The sequence below is a fragment of the Opisthocomus hoazin genome, chromosome 25 (assembly GCF_030867145.1).
Source record: "Opisthocomus hoazin isolate bOpiHoa1 chromosome 25, bOpiHoa1.hap1, whole genome shotgun sequence".
NCBI classification, from domain to species: domain Eukaryota; kingdom Metazoa; phylum Chordata; class Aves; order Opisthocomiformes; family Opisthocomidae; genus Opisthocomus; species Opisthocomus hoazin.
The window spans coordinates 6,542,708-6,560,098 of record NC_134438.1 but is presented as its reverse complement, the minus strand read 5'-3'; the positions used below and the strand labels follow the sequence as shown (position 1 = coordinate 6,560,098).

At 54.3% G+C, this 17,391-nt stretch overlaps 3 protein-coding genes across 8 annotated transcripts in view; 1 reads left to right on the top strand and 2 right to left on the bottom strand.

Annotated features, from left to right (window-relative positions):
- Positions 1 to 554: 554 nt before the first annotated feature.
- On the bottom strand, positions 555 to 5,749 carry CLPS (colipase). Of its 2 annotated transcripts, none has more exons than XM_075442925.1 (4): positions 5,557 to 5,749; positions 1,562 to 1,864; positions 877 to 999; positions 555 to 800 (listed from the first exon to the last, which is right to left on the bottom strand). In XM_075442925.1, the coding sequence occupies exons 2-4, from the start codon at positions 1,649 to 1,651 to the stop codon at positions 663 to 665; spliced, it is 351 nt and encodes a 116-aa protein (XP_075299040.1). In that variant the 5' UTR covers positions 1,652 to 1,864; positions 5,557 to 5,749; the 3' UTR covers positions 555 to 662. The 2 variants fall into 2 exon arrangements, with proteins under 2 accessions (XP_075299040.1, XP_075299039.1); XM_075442924.1 differs by lacking the exon at positions 5,557 to 5,749 and adding an exon at positions 2,375 to 4,658 and having other exon boundaries at positions 1,562 to 2,249.
- On the top strand, positions 4,810 to 9,171 carry LHFPL5 (LHFPL tetraspan subfamily member 5). Its single transcript, XM_075442923.1, has 4 exons — positions 4,810 to 5,285; positions 7,987 to 8,223; positions 8,585 to 8,617; positions 8,882 to 9,171. The coding sequence occupies exons 1-3, from the start codon at positions 4,874 to 4,876 to the stop codon at positions 8,599 to 8,601; spliced, it is 666 nt and encodes a 221-aa protein (XP_075299038.1). The 5' UTR covers positions 4,810 to 4,873; the 3' UTR covers positions 8,602 to 8,617; positions 8,882 to 9,171.
- Positions 9,172 to 9,951: 780 nt separating this feature from the next.
- SRPK1 (SRSF protein kinase 1) overlaps positions 9,952 to 17,391 on the bottom strand; it is a 28,163-nt gene continuing 20,723 nt past the window's right edge. For all 5 annotated transcript variants that reach the window (XM_075442893.1, XM_075442894.1, XM_075442895.1 and 2 more), the window contains 5 exons: positions 16,363 to 16,463; positions 15,311 to 15,418; positions 13,915 to 13,984; positions 13,390 to 13,482; positions 9,952 to 12,491 (listed from right to left, as the gene is read on the bottom strand). In XM_075442893.1, the coding sequence (XP_075299008.1) occupies positions 12,307 to 12,491; positions 13,390 to 13,482; positions 13,915 to 13,984; positions 15,311 to 15,418; positions 16,363 to 16,463 (557 nt within the window). In that variant the 3' untranslated portion in view covers positions 9,952 to 12,306. The remainder of the gene's footprint in view (positions 12,492 to 13,389; positions 13,483 to 13,914; positions 13,985 to 15,310; positions 15,419 to 16,362; positions 16,464 to 17,391) is intronic.

Below are 17,391 nucleotides of genomic sequence, written 5' to 3'. Positions count from 1 at the left end.
AGATGAGGAAGAACTTCTTCCCTCTGAGGGTGACGGAGCCCTGGCCCAGGCTGCCCAGAGAGGCTGTGGAGTCTCCTTCTCTGGAGATATTCCAGCCCCGCCTGGCCGCGGTGCTGTGCAGCCTGCTCTGGGTGACCCTGCTTGGGCAGGGGGTTGGGCTGGGTGACCCACGGAGGTCCCTGCCAACCCCAAACATGCTGGGATTCTGGGGTCCTGGGGTTCTGTTTCCAACCGGAGCAGCCGCAGTGGCAAATAAACCGCGCCTGGCAGGAGCCGAGCGGCTCCCTCGGATCCCGGGCTTCCTGCATCTCCCCCCACCCCGCAGCCCCTGTGCTAACGCTCCCCCCGAGCAGAGCTCACCCCGCGGCTCGCTGCCGGCCCAGCGCGGGTGATCACACGCTGCACACGATGTGCACGCACGTGAAGGTAAATATAAATTCACGGCGTCACCATCACGTCCCGGCAGTTTTTTTCCGGGACTTTCCGGCCCTCCTGCCCTGTCCCGGGACGCGGGGGGTCAGAACGCCGCTGGCAGCTCGGCAGAAGATGCTCTTTACTCGAAGCCCCCCCCTCAGCCAGGGCAGGTCCGAGCATCCCTGGGGAGGGGGAAAGGGAGGGCGGCAGGGGCAGCACGGGGAGGGCAGCACCGGGGGTCTGCTCCTTCACCGCGACCCATCGGGGTCCCGGGGGTCCCTGCAGACACCGAAGTCGCTGTTGGTGATGGAGCCGAGGATGGTCCTCTGCGCGTCGCAGGTCAAGCCGCTCTCGCAGGGACACTTGTAGTAGATCTCGTAGATGCTCTGCGGGGAAGAAGCAGGGCGCGGTGCGGCGCGGGGGGACGTGCACCCATCCCCGGGCACCCCTGGGGGCACGTACCTTCGGGGAGCAGTCCTGGAGCTCGGCAGCCTTCGGCGCGCAGCGGGCCAGGCTGAGGCCGCTGTCGCGGTGGCAGCAGCCGCTGCGGCACTGGACGCTCTGCAGGCACAGCTCCCCGGTGTCCTGCGCCGGCAGCCGAGGGCTGAGCCCCACCGCTGTCCCTCCTCAATCTCCCCCAGCCGTGGGCTCGGAGGGGGGGGGTTGGGTGGGTGTCAGACGCCAGCTCGGCTGGGGCTCAGCACCACCACCAGCACGCCCGAGCCTCCCACCCTGCGGGATTTCCTCGGTCTGGCCCAAAATGTCACCCGCTGAAGGTGCTGTTTTCTGCCGGGCGCACTGGAATGGGGCTGAGGCGCCGCAGGGGGAGCGTCCCCCCTCCCCGGTCCCTGCGAGCCCCCCAGGGAGGGGGTCCTGCCTGGCGCGCGCAGCTCAGAGCTTCAGTCCCACCCAGTTCCAGGCTTCCCTGTCCCGTCACATCGCTGCTTTCCCGGGCGTCCAGATCCTTCACCACCCCGGAAAACCCAGCACACCATCCCCACCTGCCTCAGTTTCCCCAGCTCTCGGCGGCTGCGGGCCCTCACCCCAGGGCTTCCCCCACGCAGCTGCTGCCAGCAACCAAAGCACCGCGGACCCCTCCAGCCCCCCGACACGCCGCGTGCCGGGCTGGGGGTCCCGTCCCCCTTACCAAGTCGAAGATGAGCCCTCGCTCGTGCGGTGCGGGCAGGGCCGGGAGCAGCAGGGCCAGGAGCAGGCAGAGGGGCAGCACCTTGGCCATGGTGGGCTCGCCCGTGCCTCGGCCGCGGGGCCGGCGGGGGATTTATGGCGGGCGTCTCCGTCAGCTGACGCGGCTGCTCCTATCACGCTCCAACTCGTGGCGTCGGGGCAGGGCTGCGATGCCGATGCCAGGCGGGGTGGTGATGGGGACAGCTCACTCTGTTCCTGGGTGACCAACCCGCGCCAGCGATGCCATCCTGCCCCTTGGCAGCTCCTGTGGCCGAAGTCAACGCAAAGTAATGGCATAACGGCACTCCTGTGCTTCTCCTGGGGGGGGGGGGTTGCCAGTCACAGGATCCAAGCATGGCAGGGGTTGGCAGGGACCTCTGTGGGTCACCCAGCCCAGCCCCCTGCCCAAGCAGGGTCACCCAGAGCAGGCTGCACAGCACCGCGTCCAGGCAGGGCTGGAATATCTCCAGAGAAGGAGACTCCACAGCCTCCCTGGGCAGCCTGGGCCAGGGCTCCGTCACCCTCAGAGGGAAGAAGTTCTTCCTCATCTTCAGCTGGAGCTTCCTCTGCTTCAGTTTGTGCCCGTTGCCCCTTGTCCTGTCGCTGGGCACCACTGGAAAGAGTCTGGCCCCATCCTCCTGACACCCACCCTGCAGATATTTAGAGGCATTTCTAAGGTCCCCTCTCAGCCTTCTCTTCTCCAGGCTGGGCAAGCCCAGCTCCCTCAGCCTCTCCTCTCAGGAGAGATGCTCCAGTCCTCCCTCCTCTCCCCTACCGTGGCTGCAGGGAGCCGTGGGGCTGGGGTTCTCCGGGACTCTCTCTGTGCCGGGCGCTGCTCGTGGGTTCACGGGCAAAGCAGGAGCCGGTGCCACGGCAGGAGCTCCACTCCATGGCAAAGCGCCCACTCCCAGATGGAATCGTAGAATGGGTTGGGTTGGAAGGGACCTTGAAGATCATCTGGTTCCAACCCCCCCGCCATGAGCAGGGACGCCTTCCACCTCCACCACTCAGGAGTTACCATCGCAGGTGCCAAGAAACCCCCTCAAGGAAGCCCGAAGTGTGGCAGGAGTGAGCCCACCTCCCTGCCAGCATCCCGCCAGCCCCGCTCGGTGCTCCAGAGCCCACCGACGTCCCCGTCCCGCGGGCCACCGCTGCTGCCAGACCTTCGCTCTCCGCTTTTCCGCGCTTGGGGGACGCGGCTGACGAAAGGGAAACAGCCCTGGGAACAGCGCAGCTTTTCGCACCCACGTTGGCCTGGCTGCTCTGGGCAATGATTAACGCCCACGGGGGTGACGCTGCGGCTGGCGCTGGCTGTGGGGTCACCGTCACGCTGGGGCTGGCTGTGGGGTCACCATCATGCTGGTGCGTGGCAGCGGGCCTGGGGACGGGAGCTGAGCCTCCGTGGTCCCTCGGGGTGCGGGGCAGATGTGGCTCCTGGAGAAAGGTCCCAAGGTGGCTGCAAGTGCCTGCGGGGAGCGGGACGCGGGCACCAGGCAGAGAGCTGGCCCTCCCCCAGGGTGTCGGGGAGCAGGATGAGCCCCTTCCCGTTCTGCAGCAGGGCTGTGGGGACCGTCCCCCGCCTGCCTGCAGCCCCAGCCAGCCCTGAGGCTGACAAGGGGGGTCCAGAGGCCAGCAGCCCCCCACCCCAATGATGCAGCACCCCACGCACCCCTCTCCAGCGGGGTGACACCAGCTGGGCGGGCGGAGGGGAGCAGCGGAGGGGACACAGCGTTTGGGGGACATCCTGGGGTGTGCAGCAGAGCCTGGGTGGGTCCTGGGGGTCACAGCCCAGGCCCTGGCACATCCCGGGGGTGCAGGGCCCATCCCGGGGCACACAGCGTGGGCACAAAGCGCATTTGGGGGGGCACAGAGTGCACCCCGGGGAGCGCAGCAGGGCACGAGAAGCATCCCAGAGCTTGGGGCAGGTCGTGGGGCGAGCGCTGGGGACACAGGGCTCATCCCACAGGCACTGGGCGCATCCATCCCGGGGTGCATCCCAGGGCGCATGGTGGGGACACAGGGCACATCCCGAGGGAGCATCACGGGGGTACGGGGTGCATCCTGGGGGTGCATATTTGGGACATAGGGAGCATCCTGGGGACACAGGGAGCATCCAGGGAGCATGGGGCTCATCCCGGAAACGCAGAGCCCACCCCGGGGTCCCATGCCAAGGACACAGGGCTCATCCCGGGGGTGCATCCTGGGGACACAGAGCCCATCCCGGGTCCCATCCTGGGGACACAGGGCTCATCCCGGGGTCCCATCCCAGGGACATAGAGCCCATCCCCAGGTCCCATCCCAGGAACACAGGGATTATCCCGGGGGTGCAGGGCTCATCCCGGGGTCCCATCCTGGGGACACAGAGCTCATCCTGGAGGTGCAGGGCTCATCCCGGGGTCCCATCCCGCGGACACAGAGCCCACTCCGAGTCCCATTCCGGGGACACAGGGCTCGTCCGGGGGGTGCAGGGCTCATCCCGGGGACACAGAGCCCACCTCAGGTCCCAGCCCCGGGACACAGGGCTTATCCCGGGGGTCCAGGGTTCGTCGCGGGGTCTCATCCCGGGGACCCAGAGCCCACCCCGGGGTCCCATCCCGGGGACACAGGGCTCATCCCGGGGGTGCAGGGATCACTCTGGGGTCCCATCCTGGGGACACAGGGCTCATCCCAGGGTCCCATCCCAGGGACACAGAGCCCATCCCCAGGTCCCATCCCGGGAATTCAGGGCTTATCCCGGGCGTGCAGGGCTCATCCCGGGGTCCCATCCTGGGGACACAGAGCCCACCCCGGGGTCCCATCCCCGGGACACAGGGCTCGTCCGAGGGGTGCAGGGCACATCCCGAGGACCCAGAGCCCACCCCAGGGTCCCACCCCGGGGACACAGAGCCCATCCTGGGGACACAGAGCCCACCCCGGGGTCGCATCGCGGGGACACAGAGCCCACCCGGGGTCCCATCCTGGGGACACAGAGCCCACCCCGGGGACACAAAGCCCACCCCGAGGTCCCATCCCCGGGACACAGGGCTCATCCCGGGGGTGCAGGGCACATCCCGAGGACCTAGAGCCCACCCCGGGGTCCCACCCCCAGCCGCGCCCCCGGCTCCTCCCGAGCCCCCCCCGCCGTGCTCGCCGGAGGCGGTAGGGGGGAGGCGGGGGGGGTCGCGCCACCGCCCCCCGGGGCGGTCCCGCGCTGCCGGCCGGGGCGGGGCAGCCCCGCGGCGGGCCCGGGGCCGGTGCCGGTGCCGGTGGCGGGGCCGGTGCCGGTGCCCCCGCCATGCCCAAGCTGCTGCCGGCGCAGGAGGCCGCCCGGATCTACCACACCAACTACGTGCGGAACGCGCGGGCCATGGGCGTGCTGTGGGCCCTCTTCACCCTCTGCTTCTCCATCCTGATGGTGGTGACCTTCATCCAGCCGTACTGGATCGGCGACAGCATCGACACGCCGCAAGCCGGTTACTTCGGCCTCTTCTCCTACTGCATCGGCAACGCGCTCACCGGCGAGCTCATCTGCAAGGGGAGCCCGCTAGACTTCGGCACCATCCCCTCCAGCGCCTTCAAAACCGCCATGTTCTTCGTCGGCATCTCCACCTTCCTCATCATCGGCTCCATCCTCTGCTTCAGCCTCTTCTTCTTCTGCAACGCAGCCACCGTCTATAAAGTCTGCGCCTGGATGCAGCTGGCGGCAGGTGAGCGGGACCAGGGGCGATGCATGGGGGGGCTGGGGGCTGCCGAGGGTCCGGCTGGAGCTGCTTTTCCCTCTCCGTCCCCCCCTCGACTCAGCATAACCCCCACACCCCATTTGCTCCCCCTTACTGGTTACCAGTAGGGAATTTGCAGTGAGAAAAGCCTGTCAGAGCCGCTGAGACCCAGCAGACTCATTGCACATAGGTGACGTTCCCCTCCGTGCGCTGCCGCTGCTGTAAAACCACGCGGCACCAACGGCCCGGCCCCACTTACCTGGCGGGGGGGCTTCCCTCCGGCCGTCGCTGCTGCTCTGCCCCACGGCGCAGCGGGGCCGTGGCTTCGGAGCATCGGTCCGAGGGCACCGAACGCCGCAGGGCCGGGGCACGGGGCTCCCTGCTGCGTCAGGGATCCGGCGGGATTTAATTAGGGAGACGACGATAACGTCTGCTGGGTTATTTGGTGCCCACGCTACCCCCTGCAGCAACCAGTAACTCCCTGAGCTGAGAGGACGACATACTGGGAGGTGGAACAGGAGGAGGGGGCTGGCTGTAGGATTTGATATCATCACTGGTGTTTTCCTACTGTTCCACTCATCCTGGCGTCCCTGCGGATCTCCAGCCTTCCCCATCCCTCCCCCGTCGCAGCCAGACACCCGAGACGCCCCGGTAACCCAGCTCCTGCCTCCGCAGCCCCAGCTGAAACCCAACCCGGCCCGTCGCCGCTCCTCAATCGTTGGCGCGGGGAGCGGCCGCGGCCCGTGGGTGCCCCCGCGGGAGGGACACCCCGCTGATGACACCCCGCGGGAGGGTGGCAGCGGGGTTGCTCCAGTTCCCAGCTAAAGAAGCGAGCTCAAGCAAAGATTTAGATAAGAGGCTTGGGGCAGCTCAGCCTCCCGGGGAGCTGGAGCGGGGAGAGGCTTTGCTGTTGTATTTGGGGCTTTTACGTCCGTTTTTGTGCTGGATGGGGAGAGGAGCCCGGCGCAGGCGGCTCTGGCCGGGCGGACAGGCCCACATCGTCCCCAGCAGCCCAGTTTCTCTGCCCCAGACGGGAGCTCTCCAGCCGCTGGCGGGCAACGCAGGTGCTGCTGCATTTCTGGGCGTTCTTTTAAAGGGGGGCAGGCGATGAGAGGACCCACGTCCCGGCCTTTGCTCTGCCGCAGGGTGCATTTTCACAGGAGAAGCCGTTTCTTTCCAGCTTCCGCTGTTTCTCGGTGCCCCTCCTCTCCATTAGCCACAGGGAAGAGTAATTAAATATGGGAGAAAGCAGCTGCTGCTCAATGAGGAGAAACGCTCTCTGCAGACCTAGGAAGCTGCCCACTGGCCTTGCCACTCTCCTGTCCCCAAACCGAGGGGGAAAAAACCACTGGCAAAGCATGAGGTGACCACCCCAAAAGTGTTTTCTGGTTCAGTGAGCACCCAGGGACAGAGAAAGGCACCAGTACCGGGCAGGGAGCATCTCGCTGCTCGCAGGGGGCTGCTGATGTCCACGAAGGGCAGCGACAGACATCTGCTCGTCCAGAGCTCCCACCACAGGGTTGTTTCTGGCATGAGACGAGCCCGGGAAGTCCTCACATCTGCACGAAGAGATATGGAGGACCAGTTATTTCCATGGTCTGCACCAAGATACCCTTTTCAGTGGTGCCCAGCAACAGGACAAGGGGCAATGGGCACAAACTGAAGCAGAGGAAGCTCCAGCTGAAGATGAGGAAGAACTTCTTCCCTCGGAGGGTGACGGAGCCCTGGCCCAGGCTGCCCAGGGAGGCTGTGGAGTCTCCTTCTCTGGAGATATTCCAGCCCCGCCTGGACGCGGTGCTGTGCAGCCTGCTGTGGGTGACCCTGCTTGGGCAGGGGGTTGGGCTGGGTGACCCACAGAGGGCCCTTCCAGCCCCCACCATGCTGGGTTTCTGTGATACCAGTGGAGGATGCAAAGAGCCTCCATTAATCGTGTCCCAAAGCCTTGGAGGCGAGCTCGGCTCTTCTCCCTCCCAAGCCCCATCACTCCTCTTGTCCAGCAAATGCAGCAACAATTTCTCTGAGCGTGAGGGATATGTGGGGCAAAGAAAAAAAGCACTTGTGAGATTTTGGGACGTGAGCCGCTTGGCAGAAGGTGGCCCTTCAGCAGCTGGCGCGGGGTTTGTTGCAACTCCCATGGCAAAGCCGCAAAGGCAAGGTGCCGAGGTCGTGGGTACGCCGGGGTCGGGCAGCGAGGAGGCCGGGCAGCGAGGAGGCGGCTGACGGCCCGGCTGGAACCACCGCAGCTGAACAAGCAGAATTAATCTGCCTGCAAAGCTGCAGAGGCCTTAGCAAAGCAGAAGCCGAAATCCAGCTACGCACGGGGCAAGAGCAAGGTTCTCCACCTTGTGCGGATTAAACCCATCCCAGTTTTGCTTGGAGAAAATATTTCTTTGGAGCAACACGGCCAGGGATGCGTGCGGAGGCGTTGCCTGGGCAACGCGGCGACGGGAGATGCTGCTGCGGCGGGTCCTTGATGGGAGCAGCACGCCGAGCTTGCGGGAAGGCTGTGTGCCGTGCCCTGCTCCTCCCTGAGCAGAGCCCATCCGTCATGGGCAATCACAGGGCATTTTTAAGCACAATTAGCTGGTCTGTAGTATTTGATGCTTGTAGCCATGCCGTACCCTCTCCCCACGCCGCATGGGCTCAGCGGGTAGCTCGCGGCCGCTGTAACGTCTCCCTCTCCCCGCAGCTACCGGGCTGATGATCGGCTGCCTGATCTACCCCGACGGCTGGGACTCGAGCGAGGTGAAGCGCATGTGCGGGGACAAGACGGACAAGTACACGCTGGGCGCCTGCACCGTGCGCTGGGCGTACATCCTCTGCATCATCGGCATCCTCGACGCCCTCATCCTCTCCTTCCTGGCCTTTGTCTTGGGGAACCGGCAGGACAACCTCCTCCCGTCCGATTTTAAAGTGGAAAATAAAGGTAAAGGCAGCTGGGGCTGAGCTCCGAGGCCCAGTGCTGGCGCGGAGAGTTTCCACGCCGCAGGGCATGGCCGTGATTTGGGAGGATGGTGGCTTCCTCCAGCGGGAGAAGCAGCAGAGTTGGCGAGGTGGTTGTGCTGCTCCATGGGGACGTAGAGAGAGCCAGCAGCGGGCAGAGACATCAAAGGAGCACGAGGCGGGAGCCCGAATGGAGCCAGGCTACATTTCACAAGCCGGGGGCTTTCTCCTCATCCCGTCCTAAAATTTTTTACCCCTTTTTGAAAACAAACTGTAAAATACACCCGCACCTTTAGTTTTATACCATACCCCATTAACACTGTAATTATCTTTCTGTTTTACAGAAGAGGGCAACGACTGACAGAGCTGATCCCCACGTAAGTGATGCCCCCAGTGATTTTTAATGTTTCCTCCCAGTACACGCAATGCCCGTTGTATTTTGAGGATTACCAAAGGACTGGTAACTGTATAGATTTTAGTGCTGTAGTCTCACTTGTTTTGTGGTTAAATGGGAAATTGTCTTTGCTTTGCCTCCTGAAACCAGCAAAACATAAATTCTTGCCCAGTGATGACAAAAAAAGGCCTAAAATTTGAAGTCATGGTCAATTTGGCACCAGCTGACCTATTCTTTCTCTTCCCAGGGACACCTAGAGTGCTTCTTCCATCGCCTTCGACAGACACAGCTCTTCCCTTTAAAAGGGACTTTTCCAGGAGCTTTACATTTATCAACTTCTGTGGATTTTCCGTAACTGTCCTTTTCACCTCCCAGCTCTCGGGGAGTTTATTTGATGGAAAGAGCCCAAACTGGACACAGATTTTTTTGAGTCCATCAGCAAACCTGGGGAAAAGGGGAGGGATGGTGATTTGCTGCTTCTTGGGGTTTGTATGCCTTCTTTCAAGGAAATGACTTCTGAATTAAAAAAAAAAAATAAAAATAGCATTTTGCATTTTGTGCTAGTCTCCTTGGGGCAGGGGAAGTCCTCTGCCGTGTCCCAGGCTGCCCTCGTACTCGAGAAACACAACACAGCCAATTCCTAGCAAAGCCATGAATCACCTCCCCCTCCGGGCAACGATAACCGAACACAACCTTTGAAAAAGGGCACTTTCCTGGGAAAAAAAAAAAATAATCTGTGAGCTGCAGCAGGTCTGTAACAGTGCCCGCCAGCTCACTGCACCACCCCAGGAATCCAATTTAGCCATCGTTCCTCACCCAGCGCCCACCTGCAGCACAGCCCGGTTCTGCCGAAGAGAAAGCAGCTCATTGTCCCGTCCAGCACTTATCTGGTCAGAGTCCCCAAATTAGGCTGCATTAGGATTTTCATTTCTACTTGCTGTGAGTTGTTGGGTCCTGCAGGAGCCAGTTCAATTCAGTTCTAAAAAGCACATTCCAGTTTTATGCTTCTCTCTAAAAACGTGTTTGGGAAGGTTTTGTGAAGACTCTTTGCTAGGGCAGACAGCAGAGCTATGACAGGCTTGGAGGAAAATGTATTTTTGAATGGAAAAATTCCAGCAGAATTGTCCTGCTATGGACTACTCTTCTCCCCCTTTTCAAACAGATCACAATACCAGCAACAAGAGCTTCACCTACCCCATATCCCTGCCTCTCATTCTGGAAATCAAAACGAAGTGCTCACTAGCAAAGGAAATTCAATCCATAGGCCACTAGTTCAGAAAGAACAGACTTACAGAGGGAACATATGAGGAATAGGGCTCAGTTATTAAATAATCTCTTTATTTGTACGGCTTTCACAAAGAAAAAAAGACAAAGCACCGAAGTAGAAAGAATAAAAATGTATTTTCCTTCAGGTTTCAGACTGACACAGCAAGTACAAATCCTTGAGTGTGAGCACTTGACGGCAATTTGGAAACGGAACAAACCCCAAGTGAACGAGCACGCAGTACAAGACTGAATCCTGACAGCTGCTTCTGCAGGTCTTCCACTCACAAGCTGGCTTTAACCTCGGCTATCACGGTAAAAAACCACCACCTCCTCCAGTCAGGGGTGGCGGGGGGAAGGGAATGATGGGAACGCGCTCTCGGAGTCAAAGCGGGCAGACCCCTTCTAGGAAAAGTTCTCTCATCAGCCAGCCTCAGGTACACAGGACCGGGTGAGCTGTCAAGACAACAGCAATTGTTTGCCCTGCCAACGTTATCTTCACAGCCTGTAGACAGGAGGGCCTCTGGAACCCAGTCCTGCCTGCGGTCCTTCTGCAACGGACATGGAAGTGACACGCAACTGGATAACTCCAGATGAAACGGGAAAAAAAAAAATCAAATCAGCAGTTTAAACCTCTTTTGGTATGTTACCTTACTTTAATTTTAGATTATATGCATAGAGAACCTGGATCTACCCCTAAAAGAACATGCAGCATGATTTGCATTAATAAGCCCAATCAGGCACTGGACTGGAGAAACTCTTTCCAAGTGGATTAAATGACACCAACGTTTATGAATGAACGATCCTTATGAACTGGGATTTCCCAGCACACACACAGAAGTGACACATAACTGGTCTTGGCAGCTTTGGCAACGTAATCGTCTCGGATAGCATCGGCATGGCCTCCAGCATGCTCCTGCAGCAACCTCTGTCCTCCGAGAGCTACCACGGATCCAAAGGCCTGTTTGGTCCAGGGTAAGGAAGTGCCTCCAAAGCCTCAGCGCTGCCCAATCTCGCTTTAGAGTAGGATGCACTGAATCTGTAATAGGATGGGCAAGTCTAGAAGAAGTCATCATAAAACTATCAAATGCCACAGCGATTTAACTTTTAATTAAAATTAACCCATTTACTCATTATATCCAACCCCCTCTGAGAAGTTTATATAGAAACCCTACTGAACATTTTTACTTGGAGTAACTCTAGAAACAGCTTCTAGTCCAGTATCTACATGGAAAAGTCAGTTCTCTTCCACTTCTGCTAGCTCTCCTTGTGCTAATGGCCCAGAAAATAAAAGGCAGTCCCCTGCTGGGAAGTTACATCTGAAGGCCAGCACCTGAAGCAAGTTAGAGAAATCTTTACACAGGGCCTTCAGTGTTAATTTTGAAAGTCAAGGTCTATAGCATGGCTGTGACGCAGACTTGGCCACCCTTTTCTCAGGAAAAAGAGAATGGTAAATAATTAAGAGCCAGAGTAGACTGCACCAGTGAAAACCAGTCTCTCACGGATACAGCAACCGCCTCGAGCAAAGCAAAAAAGTGCCAGTAAGGGATAAAAACCAAAGAACTTGGAGCTCACTAAAATGTCAGAAGAGTTGCCTGCAACAAGGCTACCTCCCTGCAGCCAAAGGGTGCACCCGTCTGCATGCTGAAGGTTGTGGGTTGAGTCGGTTCCAGCTTTTGCTTATTTTGCTTGTCACCTTTTACGCATGGGCATTAAAGTGGAAAATGTCACCAGGTTCAGAAACTATACTGACTATCTGGGCACAGGTAAGGAAAAAGTAAAGGGGCAGGCCGCTTTGGAGGAAGAAGGAAAGGAGACTAAAACCTAGGTTTAAATAGCTCTTTTAAAAAGATTTAAGCAGCTAGAACTAAAGAAGAGTTATGTGACTGGAAAGCAACGAATACAACAGACACCTACAAAATGATGAGGGTTTCGAGGTCTTTGCTCCACAAGGAACTAACACCACCCTGGTGCCATCTGTTACTTCTCACCCCATTGCTAGCTACCGGATCAACAGCGGGCAACTGACTCCTGAGTCAGTGAGATAAGGAGGTGTTCGGATCTCCACATCCCCCTCATGAAGAAAGGAGAGCTGAAATTTAGCTAAGGGAGCGTATGTGAGCACAGGTGAGCTCGCATCTGTAACACACAGCACATAACAGTGAAGAGACTCAGGGAAAACTTCTTATTCTAGTCAATGTGTCTTTGGCGAAGCCCGATCAAGGCAAAACACGGAGATGACGCCCACCGGCTGAGGAGAGTCCCCATTGAGTCACACAAGCAAACTCAGCAGAACAGGTCAGATTTATCTAAAACTTTTGGAAGCCTTGGATCTGGGAAGGGGCAGCTGGCTGCGTGTACGCTATGCTGTAAACCAGAGTGTAGTGCTGTGGCACTGGGTTGAAGCCTCTACGAGTTAAGCCAGGGGTGCCTGAGACACTCTGCTGCTGTAGCTCGCTTCTCTGGGATCAGCTCCAGCATAGGTAACAAGAAGTCTGTGAACGCAGCTGCCTCATCTTGGGACCACTCGTATTTTTCTACCAAGACTTCAAAAAGGCCCCAGGGCTTCAGTTTGGTGATGTGCTTCAGATCACCTGAAAATCAAGACAGACAGGTTAAGTGCGAGATATGGGAACAGAGCAGCTGAATAAAACAGGCTGAACAGCTAAACAAGACAGACTGAATTCAGAAACTGTTCTGCGTAGTTGGGCATGGGCAACATAAAATGGTAGGGCATGCTGAACAAAGAAATAAATTATACTAAGACTCCTTTTCTATCTGCTTTTGAAGACTGTTCTAGAAATGTACTTCCTTGAAGGCTTCTTTTTTCCCTCCTGCTATTTCTGACCCAGTATCAGCAAGTATTGTTTAACTTCATTAAATCACCAATTATACTGCCTGACATGACAGGTAAACGCTGTGCCGCTGACTCCGGAATACATGCAGCACTCTTTGAGGAAGCAATACGCTACTAACAAAAAAGTGTTCATTTTATAAAAAAAAAAGCACTAAACTAGATCAAAAACTTCTTCTGGAGACTCAGGACATTTCTGGGGTACTTAAGGCTTTACAATAACGGTACAACGTGTCCTAAGCAACACTGCTCAGGATGCAAGGCACTGTTTAGGCGACTGGCACGCTAGAAATGGAACAAAGGTGTCTAGAGAAGGCTTCAAAGATGAGTCAACACCTCTAGTCGACAAAGATCAGCTAAACAAAGCCAAATCAAGTCTGAAGAAATATCCACAGTACTGTTTTTCTACCTGCTGCATTTGATCTACACCAAGATGTCAAGCACTAGGATGTAGGATACTTGTAGCAGTTAGACAAGAATGCCTTCTATTTAGAGAAAGCCTTTCCTAAAACAAAGGAAAGGCTTAAAGAGGCATCTTTGCTAACGTCTACTGTTAATTGGTATTTTCAGCAAGGCACTCTTGTGCATTTGCCGCAGGGGATGAGGGGATAAGTAACATTTGCATTGTTTCCTTCTACCTTTTTTGGTGAAAAACTCCTTGGAATATTTTCCTGCCAAAATGAGCTTGCGAGGTATTTTCCCCAGAAGTTCTATGATCAATGCGATGTGATCTGCGTTTTTTCAAAAGAAAAGGCAATGAGACACATTCACACAAGACATCTCTCTGCCCCAGTTTCCTTCTCTAGGATATAAGGACAAAAACATCATCTCCCTTAAAAATTACTTTGAGATCCACCTGAAATCAGATTCCACTAAGCAAAGTCAAGCAGAAAAAAGGTAAAGGCAACTTGAGGCATGATCAGTCTGAGAAGCAAGATAGAGAATCCAGCGGCAAGAGGAATGGGAAACACCAAAACACGAACGTGGACTTTACTGCATGGTGTTTTACCGCAGAGCCTCAAGCACAGCTGGTGCTGGTTTGGGTAAACAATCTTTTTGCCAGGAGCCTTTGCATTGCTAACTCCTAAGAGAGGGCTCATTCTGAAGATGCAACCATCGCGTTTCACATCCCATTTTAAAAGGAAAGACTTAAACAAACACACCTTCATCCCGCGAGTAATCTTCCCCAGAATGCGGCTCAAACAGATAGTCTCCTGTGGCTAACTCAAAGGCCTAAACAAACAGAGAAGAGCACATTAAATCACTTTAATACACTTCACACGCTGTCAGATGTGCGGCAAGTTGATTCTGCGTACCTCTGTGGCCCAGAAGCAAAGCAGCAGGAAGAATAACCTGCAAAACTCCAGTACCCCATTACCATCTTCACATGTGCAATTACTCTGCAGCATTTTAATGACTGCATCATAAGCATATCTAAGATGAATTGTGAATCACCGTGTCAATGCAGTCTGCTTGTGTGAAACTGTACAGTTACTGCATTTCACATGCTCGGCCTCTCTTCCACCTCAACAACATTTTGTAAAACGACGCCATGTCCAAACTAGGGTTTTTTTTTGTTTTAAATTCTCCCCAAATTTCAGATATGAGAGACATTTTTCAAACAGTTAATCTCTGAAGATTTGTCTGTAGATGTGAAAACATGCTTTAAATGAGAAAAAACATTTGCATTAATTTCACCTCACCACTCCTAAACTCCATGACACACTTACCCTTTACGTATTCACTTCTACGCAGTGCCTCTGACCTTCTGTATCCTTAGTTTTCTTTACAGGCTGCTGTTGTCAAACTACTGACTTAGGCCCTCAGAGTAACCACTGTATAATTCTGGCCACACATTCTGCAGACAACAAGACCCAACTGCATTCTCCTTCACCACATTCATCAAAAATCACAGCTTGTTTTCCAAGACAGTGAAAATGATTTCACTCACTATTTACCAAGCTTAAAATACAAAAAACAAGCTTTGATTTGTAGAAAACAGAATGGAGACAGAGGCACACGCAGTAACGGCCCAGACTGATTTTTTTTTTTTTTAATCACTCTATTCTACATTTGCCAGCTATTACAGGAACAGCTTCAGCCTTGTCTCAGCATTACTCAGATTATAAAATGATTCCAAACACAGAGGATGCATATGATTAAATTACAAAATTATACTGAAGGCATCTGTGAAACAGGGCTGGATGCAGCAGCAAGGCTTTTTATATAAAAAGATTTTGTCTTCAGAACTGCACAGTTGTCTCCTTTTTCCACAAAGCATGATGACAAAGTACAATCACATTTGAAATCTGCCGGTGCTGTACAACAAAACTAATTTTCAAAAGGAAAGCGACACGTGGCAAAAAAAGAAAAAAAAAACAACCCACAACTTTGGTGTGGAAACAAGGTATTCAGCAAGTCTGGAAGCTGGCTGAACACCTGTGAGGGGTTTTTGGCAGGCTTGGCTAGCGACTCAGCAGTCCAGAGTGCAGAGCAGACACGAGTTTCCCAGAAGGCTCCACAGAAACAGCCTAAAGTCCCCCGGATGACCCCACTCACCATGCACGCCGTGCTCCAGATGTCAGCCGGGGTGTTGTACCCCGATCCTATCAACACCTCCAGGGATCGGTACTGTCTTGTCTGGATGTCTTCAGTGAAGTGCTTGTGCTAAACAGAAGAAACATTTTACCAAACAGTTAGGGACTGTTTCAAAGAGAAGCGTCAACAACCTGGAAGGCCAGAGCAGATCAAAGCTTATTCCCATTACATTTCATCTGAATTTTATATCCTCATTAAACACTTCATTATATTCCTACAAGCACTGTTTAAATGCTCTACACGAGACACTCCTCCTTAAGTAAAACAGTCCAGCAATTTAGTGGAAAGCAAGCCACAAAAATACAGTAAGGGACGACTTTCAGAAGCTGCACTCTCTCCTATCTGATCATGATGGACAGGCCACGATTCAGCTACCTTAAAGCAGATAAGAAGCACCAATGTAAAAGACCACCTTGCCAGATGCTGCAAGCCTGACGTGTAATTCTGAGTTTGCGACTCATCTCTCCTGTAAGATCTGAAGTATTTTGCCATTTAAGAAGCCAAGTAAAATACACATTTCTTCTATTTGAAGTGTCAGACATTTAAAAGCAGCACAGCACAACCATCAAAGAATAAAACTATTTATGAGTCTCTTTCATGTGCTCGTGAATCCATTGAAATGGTTTGACAAGCTAATAAACTACGGAACTAGCACATCAGAGCAATTGTTTGCAGCCTTCTCGTTCTCCAGGAGAGCTACAGACTCCAGAAGTTTCACACATGCAGATTTCTACACATGTTATGCGACATTGCTAGAGGCTTATTAGAAGTAATCTAATCTAATGACCAGTGCGGCGCCCAGAACACAGGCTGAAATCCCATGTTAGAGAAAGACCGTTTCTTTCTTTGTGTCCCTGCTCCCCCCGCTTCTTTCCCCACTATCACTGTAAACTGTCACTACTTTCACAAACAGGTCTAAGATGGAATCTATTTTACAGATTCTTTTCCATCTTGGCATACTGTGAATGAATTAGCAGGTTTAAATGGTCAATGTGAAAAGATTGTAAACTTACCACCCAGCAGGCATTTCCTAGGTCAGCTATCTTCACTTTGAGCTTATCTGCATTCTTGGGCTCAAGAGGATTAAGAAGGAAATTCCCAGCAGTCAATTTTCCTAGAGGCAACAACGTATAACAGCTGATTAAAGCTACATGGACAGTGTCACCATCTGTCATCCTACAGCCCTCTCCCTACCCAGGAAGGGCTTTTGCTTGTGGATCAGAACTTTTCCCTCCTGGAAGCTGCGGTATAAAAATCATCATCAGTCTGCACTATGAACAGAGCTACCACCATTAAAACCTGACTGATGTCAGACAAGGACGGACATGCAACAGTGACTGCTTCCCAGCGCTCTTTGCACCACTGTAAAAAGCCTGGCTATATCTAGACAGGCTTCTTAAATAAAGACACTGCCAGAAACGAAACAAGCCTCTCGACCCTTAAGTCTTCCTATATCTTTGAAGAAGAGTCCACATTTTACAGCATCTTCTTGACATCCCCATCACTCACTGCTGCAACACCGACAGTTACAAGCACATATTGGGAAAACCTCAATGACACAGTGGAGAGCAAAAATATTAAGTCACTAAATTACATCCAGCTGTAGCTCTAAAGCTATTTGGGAGAGAGCTGTGAGAAGCAAAATACACTGAGTCAACTAGCAGGGGCATCCAACTAATTGCAGTTCAAGTTTCAAAACCTTTAAATTTCCCTTGCTACTTCTCATCCATATAACTCCCCAACAGTACTCTGCCAAGAAAACGCTACAGACATTTTTTTTAAAAAACAAGTACAAACGTTAATTTCTCCTTCTGTCTCCAAGCAGATATACTTCACCTGACCTTGACTCAAAGATGCAAAAACGGAGTTTTATAAATCAAGTTACTTAAAAACACACACCTGGAATGTGTTTAAACTGCTGTACTCTATCCTGTGTCTTATGTTCTCCTAAACCTACAAGACTTACAGTTTTTTTTCCCCCCTGAAACAAATCATATTTAAACAAAAGCATTAAAGAGGTATTTTTCCTACGCTTTGTTTCA